Source organism: Urocampus carinirostris, chromosome 5, assembly GCF_059441175.1.
Source record: "Urocampus carinirostris isolate Australia breed hairy pipefish chromosome 5, RoL_Ucar_1.0, whole genome shotgun sequence".
In the NCBI taxonomy this organism is placed as follows: domain Eukaryota; kingdom Metazoa; phylum Chordata; class Actinopteri; order Syngnathiformes; family Syngnathidae; genus Urocampus; species Urocampus carinirostris.
The window spans coordinates 12,807,904-12,825,248 of NC_142353.1; the positions used below are offsets into that span (position 1 = coordinate 12,807,904).

The window sequence follows — 17,345 nt, forward strand, 5'->3', positions numbered from 1 at the left end:
ACTGCTCTTAAACTGGATTTTCCTTGGTAACATAAGAACGTTTTTTTGTTAAAAAAAATGTGTATAGAAATTCTCGTGTGTAGAGGTGATCCTATATACTGTATTTGTGGTCAACTTGTTCGACCTCGTGTACGCCGGCTGCCACCTGCCCACATTCACCGCTCCAGGAAGTGCTGGCTCTCGTAGGCCTGACCCTGGAAGTTGGCTTCTGAATAAACAGCTAATTGGCTGAGTTTCCTGTTTAGCCAAATGGGAACGCAGACTATTTCTGTCTGTTTACAAAGGTTGGCCGGTCTCTTTCTCAGAGTCGAACTCTCTTTATTGTTTACAAGAGAACAATGTCCTTGGCGTAGCTAAACAATTCGATTGAAGAGCTAAAATATGTTGTCATTTGTTGCTCATTTGTAAATGTGAGCTGTAAAGCAGACTTAATAGTCTTGAATTGACTCAAATAACTTTTTGTTTAATGTTTCATATTGTCGTATTGTGATAAGTTGACATGACACCATAACAGTGCTTTCAGCCGGGGCACGCCAGTGTGCCGCGAGACCGTGTGGGGCTTATTGTACTTCAAGTATTTTGTTCACAACATATGTCAATTGTAAAATAATCTAAAGGGAGTTTCACTCTGTAGAATAAATCACAATCTGTATTCAGACAACTGCTCAAGTAGACATATGCTACTATACTTTTCACACAACATAAGTAAAGCATTTTTGCTGGTTCATAGTGGGGGATGGGCACAGGGCTAGGATTTTGGTGTAGCGAACACAGAAACGTTAAGTCCTGCACACACCTGACGCCAACCACTTGTAACCCCACTGGCGATAGGCATTTTGTCTTTGGCATCAGGTGTGCAGGAACTTTTGGAGGAAAACGAGAGCCAAACATGTTTGAAAATGTTGGCGCTTAGTCGCCAAATCCTTCAGGTTTGTGGGGGAGCAGGTAAAACGTGACATGATGCATGAGCTCTAAATACGAAAAAACGTATTTCAACTATTTCTAGAGAACCTTCTTTTTTGGCTCGGCTCCCTTGTAAGAGCGCTGTTTGGGTTCCAAACAACTCTTCAGGTTGTATTTGTTGGTTTAATGCATATATTACCAATTACTTAAAATAGAGAAAGAAAGACAAAAATGAAAAAACAGAAACAGAAGAAAAAAAACTTACAACAAAGGAAAAAAGAGAGATAAAAGAAAAAAATACACATATAAACACATTAATACTGACACAGGAAACATAGATTAACAAATTGACAAAAAAGATAAAATACAAAACAACTTAAACGTTTTTTAAACTTAACACATTTAAAGTCAACAAGGAATCCCAACATGTGCTTATTGACCAATCTCAAGAGAAAAAAGGTGTCTCGGAGGTAGCTGGCTGTTCATTGGTGGGGAGCAGGGCCCCTTCATTCACTTCAAAGAGACAGTTTGTAGAGACCCTTCGTTAGGGAATGACACGAGTTGCATCCACAGATGTCAACGGCACTGATGGCTCACATTTTTTCCCCGACTCAGCCCTTATTCGTTCTTTTCTTTCGCAAAATTGGTAAATACTATATTCATAATCACTATTTAAGTATATGGTCGTTGCTATATTGAATGGTGACATGATCCAAAAAGACGTGACGTAAACAACTCGGAGGAGAGTGGAAAACGTTTTATTCAAAGTAATACACCACTTTTGACTGTCAGCAACGGTAGCGGGGTTGTAACAGCAGAAAAAATAATTAGTCAGATTACCCTGTTACTGAAAAAAAATATGTCATTGCGTCAGAGGCTTATTTGTAACGGCATTATTCCCATCACTGGCAAAAATACATCAACTATTATATAAACTTGCACTTTTTAAAAAAATACTCGTATGTAAAGAACATTGGATTTATTTTACATAACATGAGGCTCACCAAGAGGGAGCTAACATGACTGTCTGCCATCGTGCTTCTATGCCTAACCTCAAAAACCAAAAACCTTGTGAAAGGCTGGGCAAAAAAATGAGGTTTGAGTACCCCGAGTCTCTGTAGTTTGTAGTCATCCTTGTGCTTTGTAGCACCCGTTTTCGGTTTCGCTACAAGATATCATCTTGTGTTCAAGTATTACACGGTGTTCCTTTAAGTTACTTTTGTTTTGTTTGATGAAGCTATTTAAGATTTTACTACCAAACAAACAAAGTAAGTAAAAATTGTGCACATAATTTTACTAAAAACAAAAAAGACAGGATGTCATAAAAAAGTTTGTTCCACTGGCAGACATTTTTTTCATTTTTCTAGTAAAAAAAAATACAGAAAAACTTAAAACAGGGTTTAAAAAATATAGGGATAAACAAAATGACAGAAAACATTATATCTAAAAATGAATGACCTGTATTACCTCCTGGGCCATGGTGACCTCAAATGATAAAAATTATAACAATAATAAAAGCTTTAAACTATCAATCTAGTCACCATAATAAACTAAGAGCAAAGCAAAACAACATGAAACCGGACCCGGTAATTCAGTATTGAATATGTTCCCTAAGATTAATTTAATGAAGAAAAGGGGCCTTGGCTCAAATTAGGTTGGGAAACACTGTACTACAGTACAGACATTCATTTCAAAGAAACATTTCTCAAAACAAAACACATTTTCTCGTAGCTAATTGAGTACCCAAAAAGGTAGTGAATTGAGCCAAACATATGGTAAACCCTTTGACTAATGTATTACTTTTGTTTCACATTAAGATGAGTCATAAACAAGAATAATCTGTATTTTAACTGGCTGCACTGGATTAAATGGTGTGTTCCATCACCAGATGAGACTTTCTCCTCTCCTATCTGTTTCAAATTATTCTGCCAGTTCCGGATGTCTAGCTTTCATCTTGGAGCTGCTTTCTGTTAATGCAATGATCCTGCGCCCAGAGTCAAGTGAGCGACCTTATGTGTTGGGAGCTAGAGGTTCAGATTCGGGCCAAACCACCCGTTATTCACCCCTGCTTAAAGGGCATTTGGTCAGTGTTGCTATGGTCATGTGAGATTGGTACATTGACAGCAGCGCCGCTGCCACCAAGCGTGATCCGCTCAGGGAGCCAGCAATGCGGACTGCGTGAAAGGGAGGGGGCGGGTGGTGGTTACGCAAAGGTCCCCCGTGCCGCACAACATATGAAGCTTATCTTTTGTAAAAAAAAAAGTCTAGGTTAAAGAAGTCATAAAAAGGACAAAGAACAATGACGAGTGGATAATAGGGTGAGAGAGAAGCTTGGCCTAACCCGAATGTAATGATTGACATTTTAAACCCGACCTGACCCGAAATTCAGATAGGGTCACTTTTAGGGTCGCGCTTAGGCCCGGGCTTGGGCTCGGTCTTAAGATTTTCCCTCTAGGCTGAAAGTGGCAGACAAAACCTTTTCCTGTTTGCGATAGCCCGAGGAGAGTGATACAGTGTATTAATAATATTAATATTACTTCAGATAAAACCTTCCACCAGAAACGCATCAAGCAGGCAAGAAGTCTGTTTGGCCCTACTGACCATCTGTGCAGGACTATCAAGGAATAAATCAACCTTAAATGAAAAAAAAAATAAACACACACACACACAGTGTTCATTCAAAACTTTATCCTGGATGAATTGAATTTTTTTATCTGAAAAAGACCGTAGAGTCATGGGCAAAATGGCTAGAACCGTTTGAGTTTAATTGCTGTCTAGTACGTTTCGTTTCAGAGGCAGTTACAAAACATAATAATAAAACTTGCTTGCCTTAAAGGGACATTGTGAAATATTTGACTACAAGATTTTTCTGTATTGAGTGTTGCATCTGAAAACGAGTCCTTTAAAGCACACGGAATAATTCAAACTATGGAGACTCAAAAAGACCAAACCACATCATTTTTTTCTATTTTTTTTGACTTTCAAAAGGTTTTGGGTTTTTTGGGTTACCCATAGCAGCCGTGTGGTTGAAAAACCTATTAGTTCTTTCCAGGTTAACCTCATGTCAGGTGAAATAAATATAAATTTCTCATCCAACGAGTATTTTCAAAATGTGTGCGTTTATATATACAGTACAGTATACTATTAAGTGCACTGTGCTGTATTTTCCAGCCTAGAAGGCACACTTCCAACTCCAACTTTTACGGAAATGCACTTGATAATACCTTATAGACTGGAAATACCATAAATAAAATTGGAAATTAATAATTACAATGAAATGCTCCTTTGTACATTAAGTAACCATTTATGAATGAATCGAGATAATTTAGTTGTGAAACCAGATTTCCTATTATTTGTGTTCTATGGTGTTAGTTAGTCGAGTATTTTAGGTATTTTCTGATGTTTTTTAATGCAACCCTAGCCTTTATGTATTTTAACAAATAGCTCTCAGTGGAATATTTTGAGGCTGCTCTTGATGATGAGGGGTGCCTTATCGTTCAGAAAATGATTGTTGATACCACTCGAAGGCACTTAATAATACAAAATGTCCCTTTAAAGCAGAAGAATTAGTTCTTGTAAAAAGCAAGTACACCTTATGCTGTTATCGCAAGTCATTTCTTTCCGCAACTAACTGCAGGTAACAAAGAGAGGCAAAACAAGCTGCCTTTGTTTTCTTTCGGAAAGTGTATGCGCTAGCGTTAGCCAGTTTATTTCCAGTAAACTGTAGATAAATGATTTAATCAGGTCATTAACAGACTTCGAAGGTGTGGAGATGAAGGTAGTATTTTTTTCTTTTGCAGTTTTTTTATTGATGTGGCAGGAAACAAGTGGGGTGTCTGTTCATAGCCAGTGCCCCCTTGAAAAAGTGCTTCCACACTTCATCTGTTTCGAATTAAGGAACATTTAATGTCGCAAACACTCCATTAATCCCGATACGGTCCGGCGAAAAATGTTGTGAAACCCGAAAGGTGTGTTTGTGATTGGGTGAGCGTCAGCCTCCTTCCATGAGGCACCAGCCTGTAAACATGACTGTCAAATGGGCACGTCGGTCCAAATATCGATGTTATCGATACCAAGCAAGTACTTGGAATGGATATATAATGTTGTCTAGGGTTCGATACTACACTACTCCACCAATTTCTTTGAAGCGAAGCTTCTTTATGTAGATAGCACAGCTTTTCTCTCACCCAGCACCTTCAGCCACTTTCTAAATGTATGTCTGAGTGTGTTACAGAAAAACTTTTAGCACCTTTGCCTTGCCCGCTGCTGCATCCTGCCTGCCAGGCAGAAGACAAGGCCGAATTTATACGCACACCCCTACCAGAAGCCAAAAATGAAAGAGACATATAGGAAGCATGGAAAACGACAATGCCAGGTGTTATTTGTATGGTAAAGTGGTTTGCTACTGTGGCAACACCACAAATTGATATAAAATCAAGAAAAAAGACCACCCTACAAAGAACAACAAGCTTCAACCAAAAATACAAACATAATACTGTTCTTGAACAAGAAACCTGTAAATCCCTTGTCACTGTGACAATGAGAGACAATTGACACTGTTTTTGCATGACTGACTTTATTTTTAAATGATTTTGCAATGGAAAGTATTTTAGTTCTCTAGTTGACATTGTGGGCAGCACAGCGGATGAGTGGTTATCGTGTCCGTGGCACAGTTCTGAGGTCATGGGATCAAACTTCCTGTGTGGAGTTTGCATGTTCTCCCTGTGCTTGTGCGGCTTTCCTCCGGGCACTCCAGTTCCCTTCTACATCTCAGATTAATTGGCCTGTCCAAACTGTCCCTAGGTGTGAATGAGCGAGTGAGTTGTGTGCCCTGCGACTGGTTGGCAACCAGTTCAGGTTGTCCCTCGTCCCAATGCCCGAGGAAATGTGAGATGGGCTCCAGCACCCTGCGACCCTACTAAGGATAAGTGGTGCAGATGAGGGATGGATGGGTAGTTGACATTGTTATACTGTATTTGTAATTTTGTTACAGTGCTGCTTGTTTGATTTGACTCTCTTGGCTTTTTTCTGAAACAGTTGTAGTATTTCTATTCTTTATACAGTACTGTTATATTTTTCAATGAACTTATTAAATAAAAAATGAAACATTCTTAGTGCTTAAAATATCCATCCTGTGTTCATCGGAATTAGAAACCAACTAAAGTGGGAAGGGTTCAATGACATTTCCATGCAAAAATAATTGGTTTAGGATTGATGGATACGACCATGCATTAACCTGATACCAAAATTCCTGGTATTTCCCACCCCTACTGTCAACCAGAGTACATCTACCCAAGCTATTATATGACTTTGCCAGGTTTGAATTATTCATACATTAAAAATGTAACCATTTTCAAACGATAATACGCCTACTAAAAATAAACAACAGAAGTGAGACACAGTTTGTGTGTATTTGTTTTTTCTGTGTTCTAGCAAGTCACTTCCTGGCTTATAGGGGATGTTTTGATTGGATAAATGGGGCCGTACCATTAGGGAATTTGGGACAGGTCTGTCATGATTCAAAAAGACACAAAAAAACAATAGTGAAAAGTGGTTTGTCCTTAAGTTAGCAGGGAAAATTGTAGCATTAAATTGGTAGGTCTATTATGAATATGGGTGTGGAGCCACCACTCCCATCCAAGTCAAGTCAAGTCAAGTCACATTGATTTATATAGCCCTTAATCACAAGGAGTCTCAAAGGGATGCACAGACCACAGACTATTGCAAACTACAGACTATTATTACATCATCCCCTATCACACCATCTAAAATCTACATGAGGGCAAGGAAAACCGTGGCTTCAACCAAACCCCGTTCTGCATTTATTATTATTATCATTAACAATATAATAATGTATATAATAAATGTAATCATAATAGATTAATATTATGATTAAATGTATATCATGTAAAATATACATTAATTATAATGCTCATAATGCTATTGCTATTATTGCTATTATTACTATTTATATAATTTTAATATTATTCTAACAGTTCGACTAGCTAACACCATTAGTAGCAAACTAACAGTCTCAGTGAGCAACACTTACAAAGCATTCAAGTAAATCATAACCAGAAAGCCACGATATCTTACCCGAAATCAAAGAGGCACCACAAACCAAGACATTCCTAATGATGTCCTCAAACACTCCATTATTACGAAGTGAGTCCGACGAACAGGCTCTTACACGATTTCACCAGTCACTGAAATACGTAATACCACATATTATTAGAAAGCTTAAATTCTTGGGATTTAAGACATGATGACCTTTTCAGAATATACTCATCACAGAAACCTCACAATCAGTCTAAACAAGATACCTGAAAACAACAATAATATCTTACCTATTACCGTAAATTCCGGACTATAAGCCGCTACTTTTTTTCCAAACCTTCAACCCTGCGGCTTATTCAGTGATGCGGCCAATTTATGTAATTTTTCTAACAGCCGCCAGCGGCGCTCGAGTACAAAAGGTAAGATTCAGACCGGTGGAATATATGCGCCGAGGAAGACTGCAACTTCTTAGCTTGTGCACAGATTAAAGTAGCGTAGAAATGTCCTCACTGTGCAAATTGTAAAAAGAAAGGTACATGACGCAGCTTTCTAGCTCACTTTGCGGGCGTGTTGCTAGCGTGTTTTTGAATAAGGGAGCGTGAGACGACGTCTATATGACAAAGTCTCTTTCCCATACTGGGGAAGACGACTTTGATAACGTCAGCTATGAGGTGGAAGATGAGGACGGTTTATCGTGATTTCTACATGTACGGTATGTATTTTTTAACAGACCCGTCTACTGTGTTGCGAGCGTGTTGCTAGTAGCGTTTTGCTACCCTTCACAGGCACGGTTTGGGATGAAAGTTATAATATCATAATTAAAGCTTTGAAAACTCTCTCGGTGTACCGTCTTTCTTTGTAAAAATGTGTAACCGATGTATAATATGTATTTGCACCTGTATATTTTTGTAATGTATTTATTTGGGACACTTATTCTGATATGTTTTGTGAATTAAAAAAGAGGGGCGGAGCAAACGCGGGCTGACAGGAAGTGGGGTAAAGGTGAGTGAGACCCATACACACAACAGCTGGGCATGTTGTATTTGTAAATTGCGACTCTAGAAACGCAATTCAGCATACAAATTTTCCCTAACTCAACTTTAATTTGTACTCCAACTGTTTTGGGTCAACAATGCACACACATCCTATGGTGATTGGGTGGTGTCGTAGCGCTGGAAAGGGGTCTACAAAGAAGCAACCATTTAGGATCACTTGAACTCAAACTGAAATTAAAATTCTCACTCTTAGGCCTTTTAGAAATTGTTTTATATTTGTTCATAATATTGTTAAGTTTCCATTAGTTTGTAATTGTTTGTAGTTTATCATGTCCACCATCTGCACAATCTTTTGTTTTTTCACATTTGCTCTTGGGGGGACTCCATGCTTTTTAAAACCCAATATTATATTGCACCCATTAAAATTGGTTGATACCGATCCGTTACTGATCCATTTCTTTTTCATAGAAAGGGTCGATAATTAAATCCTGCATCAAGCACAACAGCATCATGTATACAAGGGTGTGGCCATTTATTCGACGAGTTTCAGGAAAATCTCCAAACACAGAGTATAATTTGCAACATTGCGGAAAGCACGTCTCAATTACAATCAATGAGAATGAATGTGAATTGGAGAATGTCATAGTTTGGGTTTGTGAATTGGATCGAATGTTTTTTTTTTTTTTTTATTAAAGCAGTGCTTTACCAATCCAGTGATTTTGGCCTGGATTCGATCTGATCGTGCGGATAGGCAAGTTTTCACACAAACATAATATGAAGTTACAGAGACTTAAAGTCTAGTGCAGTGTTCAGCCTGACTTTTTTAGAGTTTGTGCTATTGTGGAAGCGAAGACAGCCAAGCTTCATTTAGATTTGATATAGTCTCTCTTTTAAGATAATTATGATGGAATTACTTTTACTTTTACCTCTAGCATTCATGCACCAAATACACCATAACTAATACCTGCTTCTTGCTGATCTCAGTCTATTTCCCCAAATCAGTCAACTTAAGTCCTGCACTGTCTATAGAATAAAGAAGCCAACATTTATTATTTTGATGACATAAGTCTACCTTAAAAAGGCCAGTGCAAACATCCTGCTAATGGATCGCGCCCATATCTCTTTCCTTCAACACTAAAATAGTGTAAAGTCATTTTGGTTGCTACTCAGGCTTCACTCTCACATCATGGCAAATGAAGAGCCCTGTTGACTTTGACTCTGTCCATTTCCCATGATCCTTTGTCAGTTAAATGTTCCTCACTTATGTAAGTGCAAAGAACAGACTACCGTGTAGAAGCACGTCAGGCTAAAGGCCTGATGAACAAAGCCTGTGCGTTATAAGAACAGATTTCGGTTTGAAGTAAAAAAAACAATGAGTGCAAAAAGATTATGATGGTTGCCAATCTTTTAATAATCTTTATTTTCTTTTCAATCTTTCGTTGGAATCGTTCAGTCTGCCATCTATCTATATTGGCACCGCATGAGACAGGCAACAAGTGCAAAACCACTTGGCCCTGGTCCTGCTTGATGAAACCTAACTTCCTCAAATTTCACCATAAAAAACCTCAGCAGTATAAATGCAATTTAAAAGCATATTTATCATGTTTCTTTGTGTTTCTTTGCAGAATACTGAGCCACAACAAAATCAGGGTCCTGAACAATGGCTCCTTCTTTGGACTTAATGCCTTGGAGAAGCTGTGAGTACCTCATCAATCTTGATCAATAATCAGCCTGACATGTGTGTTGCGAGCTCAGCTCACCATATGTGTGAGCTGCTGTTTCACTTTGGGGCCCGCGGGGAGCAAATCAGGCAGGATATGAGGAGAACTGAGCCACTTTTGTGTGCTTCCATCGAGCGGGGTTGAGGCCAGCGAGAAGGATGATCCTCTGCTCTGTCTGCCAATGCTCTCTGTACACTTTATTTTTATTGTTCCACCCCAGCCGTTCTCCGTCAGGTAAATCCCTCAACACTGGGTGCATCATCAGTTGCATTGTTATTTTTTTCGATGATCTGTTAGATGGGTGACAGACAAATAAAATGAACTGGAAGAAAACTTTATTGGCCTGGCTGCTGTCAAAGTGCAGTGTCCTTTATTTGATCAATTGGATAAAGGCAAACATGGCAAAAAGTCTAGACAGAAAAATAAATAATCTTAATAATGTTTCAAAGTATAATTTGTTTTGACTGCTCCCAGATAAGTTTGCTCCTCTTAACTCATTCAATACCATAACCTATACATACTTTCCAGAGGCATTGTCCTTGTGTGTCAAAGAGTTATGGTGTTTATCTTGTTTTATTAATTTAAAAAAATCTTATAAAAGGTTTGGCGCTGCTTATCAGTGAGTATCAAGCCTCTGGGAATGGTTTCAGTATGATATAATTACTATTGGATATCAGAAATGGCTTTGATAAGATATTTGTTTACACATCTAGGAAGCCCCCACTTCCTAGTGTTGCTTCTTTTTTCCGGAGAATGAGTGTGTGTCGGCGGAACCATACGCCAAGTAGGCCTAGTGCATCAGTGTGGTTATAGTCGCAACATATGGACAAATAGTAATTGGCTGTTAACTGTTCAACAGAGATTATTCCTTTCAAAAAATTATGACAAAGTCCCATTGTCATCGTCTGACCAGAGAGGATGACGTTTCATTCGCGTCTGCAGGAGCGAGGTCGCTCGAGCGAAATAGTTTGAAAGTTCAGGCATCTTTCTTGCTTAGTTAATGCATCAGTTCAGTGTTATTTTTTTTTTTTTTTGCAACCAAAACACCTCTGTGTTCATATATTGAAGATATCACAAATGCCAAAAAAAGAGCACCATAGTGAAATTTCACCTGTTTTTCTCAGTTTTCTTGGAAACTAGTATTTTCAAGAAAAGTAGCATTTTTAGCTCTTGTTTACTAAACAATATTGAATGTTAGAAACATACTTTTTTTCTAATAGAAGATGAGGATTGGAGCTTTCTTTTGACATGTCCTATGTCTGTATAGTTACAGAACTATATTTTCAGTAGGCCTTCAAAAATGAGTCAAAATGGCAAAAAATTGTTTCTCATTTGAGAAAAACGTCAGGCATTGAATGAGCTGAATAGTGTTTCTCATTTTGGAATATTTTTCAAAATTAATTTTAGTTATATAAGAAAAATAATACCCCACTTACACCCAAAGCTGGATTCGGCTGCTTGGAATATACTCATGGTCAGACGCTGTAGTACCCAATTTGCCAGCCAGAGGGCATGAGAGACCCAACAAAAGCAGACCACAGGAAAGCAGATGTTTGTCGATTTTGTTCTTATTTAGCAAAAGACACTCGTGAAAGCCCTGAGTACAACTATGTACATTTTCTTAAAAATTGGTCCAGCCGTTTTGGAGCCTATGGGTCACACACACACGAACGCACATACATGCGCTTGCGCACACACACACACACACAAACCAGTATTTATAAAGTAGCGGAGGATGAGTTATATTATGTTGTATTTTGATATTCATTTTAAGAAGCCTGTTAAGCTAAATAATTGACTTGCAAAGATAAATGCAGAAACAAGAAAAATATTTTAGTAAGGTAAATAATCTACCTAAAGAACTATCTGCAGGATTTATGCACATCTGAAATGCTTGATTAATTTAAATATTTTGCAAGAAAAATGAGTTTAAAGTATTGTCAAAAAAGAAAAATAAAGGATTAAAATAGCAAAATTATTTTTGCAATGCAATGGGTAATTGTGCAATAATAGCCGTCTGTACTCCAGACATCTGTTTTCTATACTTGCCCTTTTCCGAGTGATGTGTGAGCTGTAACAATTCCTTCTGACGTTTAGTTAGAGTCATAATACACTCTGGACTGTGCAATTTTAGTGGAAATCACGTTTTTTGTTTTGTTGTATTTAATGAACAATTGGCAAAAGCTACGAGGACCATGCAAATAATTGGCATTTCAAAATAAAACAAAAGTACAGGTACTGGCAAATTTGCAATGTTCACATTAGATAGACAATTTTCAATTTTTTTTAGTTATAAAGAGTCATTACTATCTACAGACACATTGTTCATTTAATCCTTCATGATGTTCAGTATACCGTATTTTCATGACTATGAGGCGCACCGGCTTATAAGGCGCACCCCTTAACATCCCGACAGCTTGCAAAGAAGCAAATACGTATCCCTGACACGTACGGACACCGTGTCTGTACGATGCCAAATAACTCAAATGCGTTATTCCACATATCATTAAGAAAGTTGAACTCTTAAGATTTAAGAAATTCCAACCATTTCTTAATTTCTATTTTCTTTTTTGTTGACAACTGTGTGGACAGCAAAGTAAGAATTTCATGGTGCAGGGAAATGTGGTTCTTTACTGTGCATATGACAATTAACACTTTGAATTGAATTGAAAAATAGACTCATCTCAGAAACATCAAGATCAGTATAAAACAAGATACTGGGAAGATATAAAGCCGGGGTAGCTCACCAAAGTCGTCTTGCAGCCGTCACGTTCAATAATAATAAGCAACCATGGTCCTCTTACATCCATGAGTGTAGTAAATCTAAACGTGTGAAATATTTACGTACTCCAAAACACGCAATAATGCCGACAAATAAAATAAAAAATCCGCAGAGAAGCATCTGCATCGGCGGACGCTGCATGTTGCTAGCTATCTGTTTAGCCCCATACTTCCTGTTTACAAATACAGTAGTAAAAAATGTTTTCTCCAGGCCGTAGAGCAACCTAACATGTGATTCGCATCTTTTTCGGCCAATTGCAGGCTTTGTTGTGCCCCACTTTACCCTATGCACGCCTGTAAATGTTAAACAGGCCCCTCCTCTTTTACCTCAGAATAACCTTAGCCGATAGTGACCGGTTCAAATGATGATTGACACATTGGTTAGGAATTGAAACGCTGGTGTATATATATATATGTATATATCTCATCTCATCTCATCTCATCAGCCGTACCGCTTATCCTCATTAGGGTCGCGGGGGGGCTGGAGCCCATCCCAGCCATCTCCGGGCAGTGGGCAGGGGACACCCTGAACTGGTTGCCAGCCAATCTCTCTCTCTCTCTCTCTCTCTCTCTCTCTCTCTCTATATATATATATATATATATATATATATATATATATATATATATATATATATCCCAGCATACACGCGGACTACTTTGCCCACGGGGGAAAGGAAGAGGATTGCCTTTAATAGCGGCTGGATCTCTTGTCGCTTATTTTCCATAAACGGTTATACATTTTTTTTTTTGCTAGATCCAAAGTTAATCCAAAATAAAGTTATGAAAAGAGGACAGCTAAAAACTCATTTGAGGCTCAGTGTCCTTTGGTCTTGTATGTTAGCAAAGGTTATATACTGTATATCTATGTGTCACAATCACCCGGATCGGGAACACCTGTGTTCAGGATTTGGCGCCAACAGCCAGGACAGCTGATTGGCGCACCCTGTATATTTAAATCCCCAGCTTCCGGTAACACTTTGTTCGATTGTACTCATGCTACCTGTTGCCTTCAGCTCAGTAAGCCCGTACCTCTGACTCTTTGCCTGCTCCCTGTTCTCTTCTGATTGATCTCCGTTGCCGACCCGTTTCTGTAAATCTGCCCTGCCCGTCTGACTCCTGAACTCTTTTCCGAACACTACGATTACGCCTGTCCGCGACCATTCCCGCCAAGCCTTCACCCGCCTGTCAAGTTCCGTCAATCCGCCAACCAACGGATCGAAGAATCCCACCTTGTCATTTCCTTCCTTTCAATAAAACCAAGAAACGAACGCAAGTGATCTCAGTTTTCCTTTCGTCCCGCCTGACATCTATGTGTGTTTTTATAAATTGAAATGCATGGTTTTCCCTAGCCAGGCTCAAAGATTGAAATAATCCAGAGTAATCAGCCATTTATGATTATATTTCGCCATCACCGAGTGATGTACTTTCTCCAGCGCCCCTTAGCATGTGTTCCGTAGCTTTGCACAGGAATTGCTGAGAATATTGTTTGTCAGCTCTGCCTTGTGTGCACAAGAACCATATCGTCTGACTTTCTTTTGCTGGCTGTTCATCTAAGGGTTTGATGTTTTTCCACGGGAGCCAAATGACTCCAGTTGCCAGTTAAGCTTTACAGCATCCTGGTAGCTAACAACAAACACACTCCTTCTTTCAGGGTACTGTAGTTTCGCAAACATCCAACAAAGGAATATTAGTTCCACATGGTATTCGAATTTGCCACCCACGGCATTAGCAGAGGTCTCTCAAAAGTTAGGGAAAAAAAAGTAGTAATTCGCTGTTGCCATTATCTTCTCTTTACCCACGAATTAAAGCTCATGGGGAACAAAACCAATGTGCTTTGTCTGCAGAAAGGTCTTTTTTTCATGCAACGGTCTTGTTCGCGGATAAGAATGTGAACACGGCGAAATAACTTTTTGAATGTAAAACGAGCTGGACGTGCTTGTTTTGGGACGTGCGGACAAGGCTCCCCGTGAGGCTGGAGGGTCAGAGGGTCGAGAAACCCGAGCCCAGCCACTCTGGCCAGCCTTGCATTGGCCGCTTTGGTAAAACTAGCAGGAGGCCAAGGGTGGAGCTTTCACCGGAGACTGGAAGCGGTAGACAACACATACGGGAGAATTGTGGGTGTCCGGTGTAAGGAGAACACAAATCATATAAATTTTGCAGGCCTCATTTGACTTCTCCGCTGGCAGTTTGACGCGCAACGGCGGAGGTCAGCTCATTCCATCTTTAATCGAGCTGCGCGGCTCATCATTGCGTGGAAATCGTCATCTAATGGTAAAAATAAATTTAAATTCAGCCATGCAGTTTTTTCAGGCGGGATAGAGCCATCATGCGTTTTTATATTCAATTGGAACCGGCCGTCACTGTCCTGATCACACAAAGGAAATGGGATCCTAACGACCCTGGTGGTCAAAGGAACCATGAACCATGATACAAGAATTATAATTGTCTTTATTCTTATTGATAGCAATGTGCACTTTTTCTCAAAATACAATGAGCTTCAAAAATATTCTGTTTAATGCCAATGAAAGGATTAAACAACTGAGCTCTCTATTTATCATTGTATGGTGACGTTTAAGGACCTTTCAGCTCTGTGACCAATTACCAAGTATCCTCAGTTTTGTACCGTTAAATAAAATAATTATTAGGGATCATTTGTACTAACACCCTACCATTTTGCTATTGTGAATAAAACAATAAAAAGATCAGTGAATACATAATAAATACATAAATAAATACATAAGTAAATACATACATTAATTACTTAGTTAATTAATTAATTAGTAAATAAATAAATAGATGAATATTGCTCTCATTTTCCCCACCATGGGATTTAAGATGTTTAATAATGCTAAAGATAAAGTTAACTGTAAACCTAAAATTATTTAAAAACAATAATACAGCTACTCTCCCAGGTATTTACCTATAAAACATATTTTGTCCCATGAATAGCAAATTTGATTATGGAGGAGCCCATTTAGAAGCCAAGAGAAAATTATTTACTGTTATTACTTTATATATTTTTACAATCTCAATGTTGAAAAACACATCCACATTTAAGACCACTATAAGACCACTCAGATTCTTGCTCATCTCTGAAATCTGATCTTAACAGAACCCAAGTTCCGCTTTCCTCTGTTCTTGTAATTTTCCGAGGCTCACCTAACACCTACAACGTTTGTAAGTTATTTTGTTTTATTTTGGGGTGCTGGAACAGTTAGAGTTACGTTGGCACTTGAATACATTTTTCGTTTGCAACTTAAGTATGGGTGTGATTTCAATAAAGTTGTTTTCCACAATTACAGCTTTTCTATTTAGGGACTGAAAAGTAGAAGTCTAAACATTGTACATCAATGACGAAAATAAATTCTAAACCTTTTGTCATTTTTAAGTATTTTGCTCCTTTTAAGAATATTATTTTGCATTTAAATATATTTTATCAGAACCCCAAAGCTCCCCCAAATAATCTCCTTTAAAATAAGAAAATGTGTGCTAACTAACGACAAAATAACCTTTTGCTAATATTAAGACATAAAGAATAGCGTTTAAAATGTGCAAACACGGCAGCCCAGTGGTTACCACGTGTGCCACACAGTTCTGAGGTCATGGGATCAATCCTTCCTGTGTGGAGTTTGCATGTTCTCCCCGTGCTTGCGTGTGTTTCCCCCGGGCACTCCAGTTTCCTCCCACATTCCAAAAACATGCATGGCAGGTTCATTGGCGGGTCCAAATTGTCCCTAGGTGTGAATGAGCGAGCGAATTGTCTGTGTCTGTGTGCCCTGCGACTGGCTGGCAACCAGTTCAGGGTTTCCCCTGCGCACTGCCCGAAGATAGCTGTGATGGGCTCCAGCCCCCCTGTGACCCTACTGAGGATAAGCGTTGCAGATAATGGTTGGATGTGCCAAATAATCTTTAAACTTATGTATGGGACTATTTGTCTTTTCTTAAGTGAGTATTTTCTTATTTTAGATATGTTAGAATAATTACACATAAGATAAGATAAACATTCTGTCAATGGAAAACATTTTTCGTTTGCAGTAGCTCAAGAAAAGAAAGGCAATGGTCAGGAAATGGCGGGAGGCCAGTCACCAAGCTGCAGTTAAGAGGTCTAAATCTTCATAGATCAGCTATTTTTGCCCCTTGCAGGATTGCTGTGTGTATTCTCAGTATGCGCCTGTAACGGGGCGCCTTCGGTTGTGGCCAGGGCATTTAAAAAAATTTACAACAAATATACAAGACAACACTAACATCAGACATATTCATTCTGAAGGCAATCTGATCTCTCGCCACTTAGCAATGCGAATAAATGAATAGTTTGCCAGCCCTCGCCGAGACTTTTTCAGAAATCTACACAGTTAGCCCTTTCATTGGGACGAACCTCCACAAAGCCACGATTGCCTTCATAAGTAGCCAAACCACCCAAATGCAGTGGAGCAATTTAGCCTTGTTTGTTTTTGCCTTTGGACCATGTTTTTGTAGCTCACTTAAATAGCCGTGGCGCCCAACAACTACATTTGAGTCTCGGAACGCCTCATTTCTTTCCTTTTTTAGGGGTTGAATTGAGTCATACCTGGTTTCCTTGGTAGAATCGTGTTTGTATGGTAACACACGTGCATGTTAATGAAAATCTATTTACACATCTGTGTTTTAGCAAGTTACTTCTTGGTTCGTGAAAAATGAAGGATGATGATCTGGCCAAGTCATTTTTGGTGCCAGAGTAAAGAGTTCCATGGAAACATGGGAAAATCCGTTTTTAAAGTCATGGAACCCTGCAGAATTATTTGTTTGTCTTTGTGCTTGTTGGCCAGACATGTTCCTCTTTTTTTCTTACATACTGACTTCAATGGAAAAGTGAACATATATTGGTGAGGAACTCAGTACTGGGTACTGT

General features: G+C 38.8%; 1 protein-coding gene across 1 annotated transcript in view; it reads left to right on the plus strand.

The window, feature by feature from the left end:
- Positions 1 to 17,345, plus strand: part of adgra2 (adhesion G protein-coupled receptor A2) — an 84,790-nt gene that overhangs the window by 31,685 nt on the left and 35,760 nt on the right. The window contains exon 2 of the mRNA XM_088335783.1: positions 9,581 to 9,652. Coding sequence (XP_088191909.1) covers positions 9,581 to 9,652 — 72 coding nt within the window. The remainder of the gene's footprint in view (positions 1 to 9,580; positions 9,653 to 17,345) is intronic.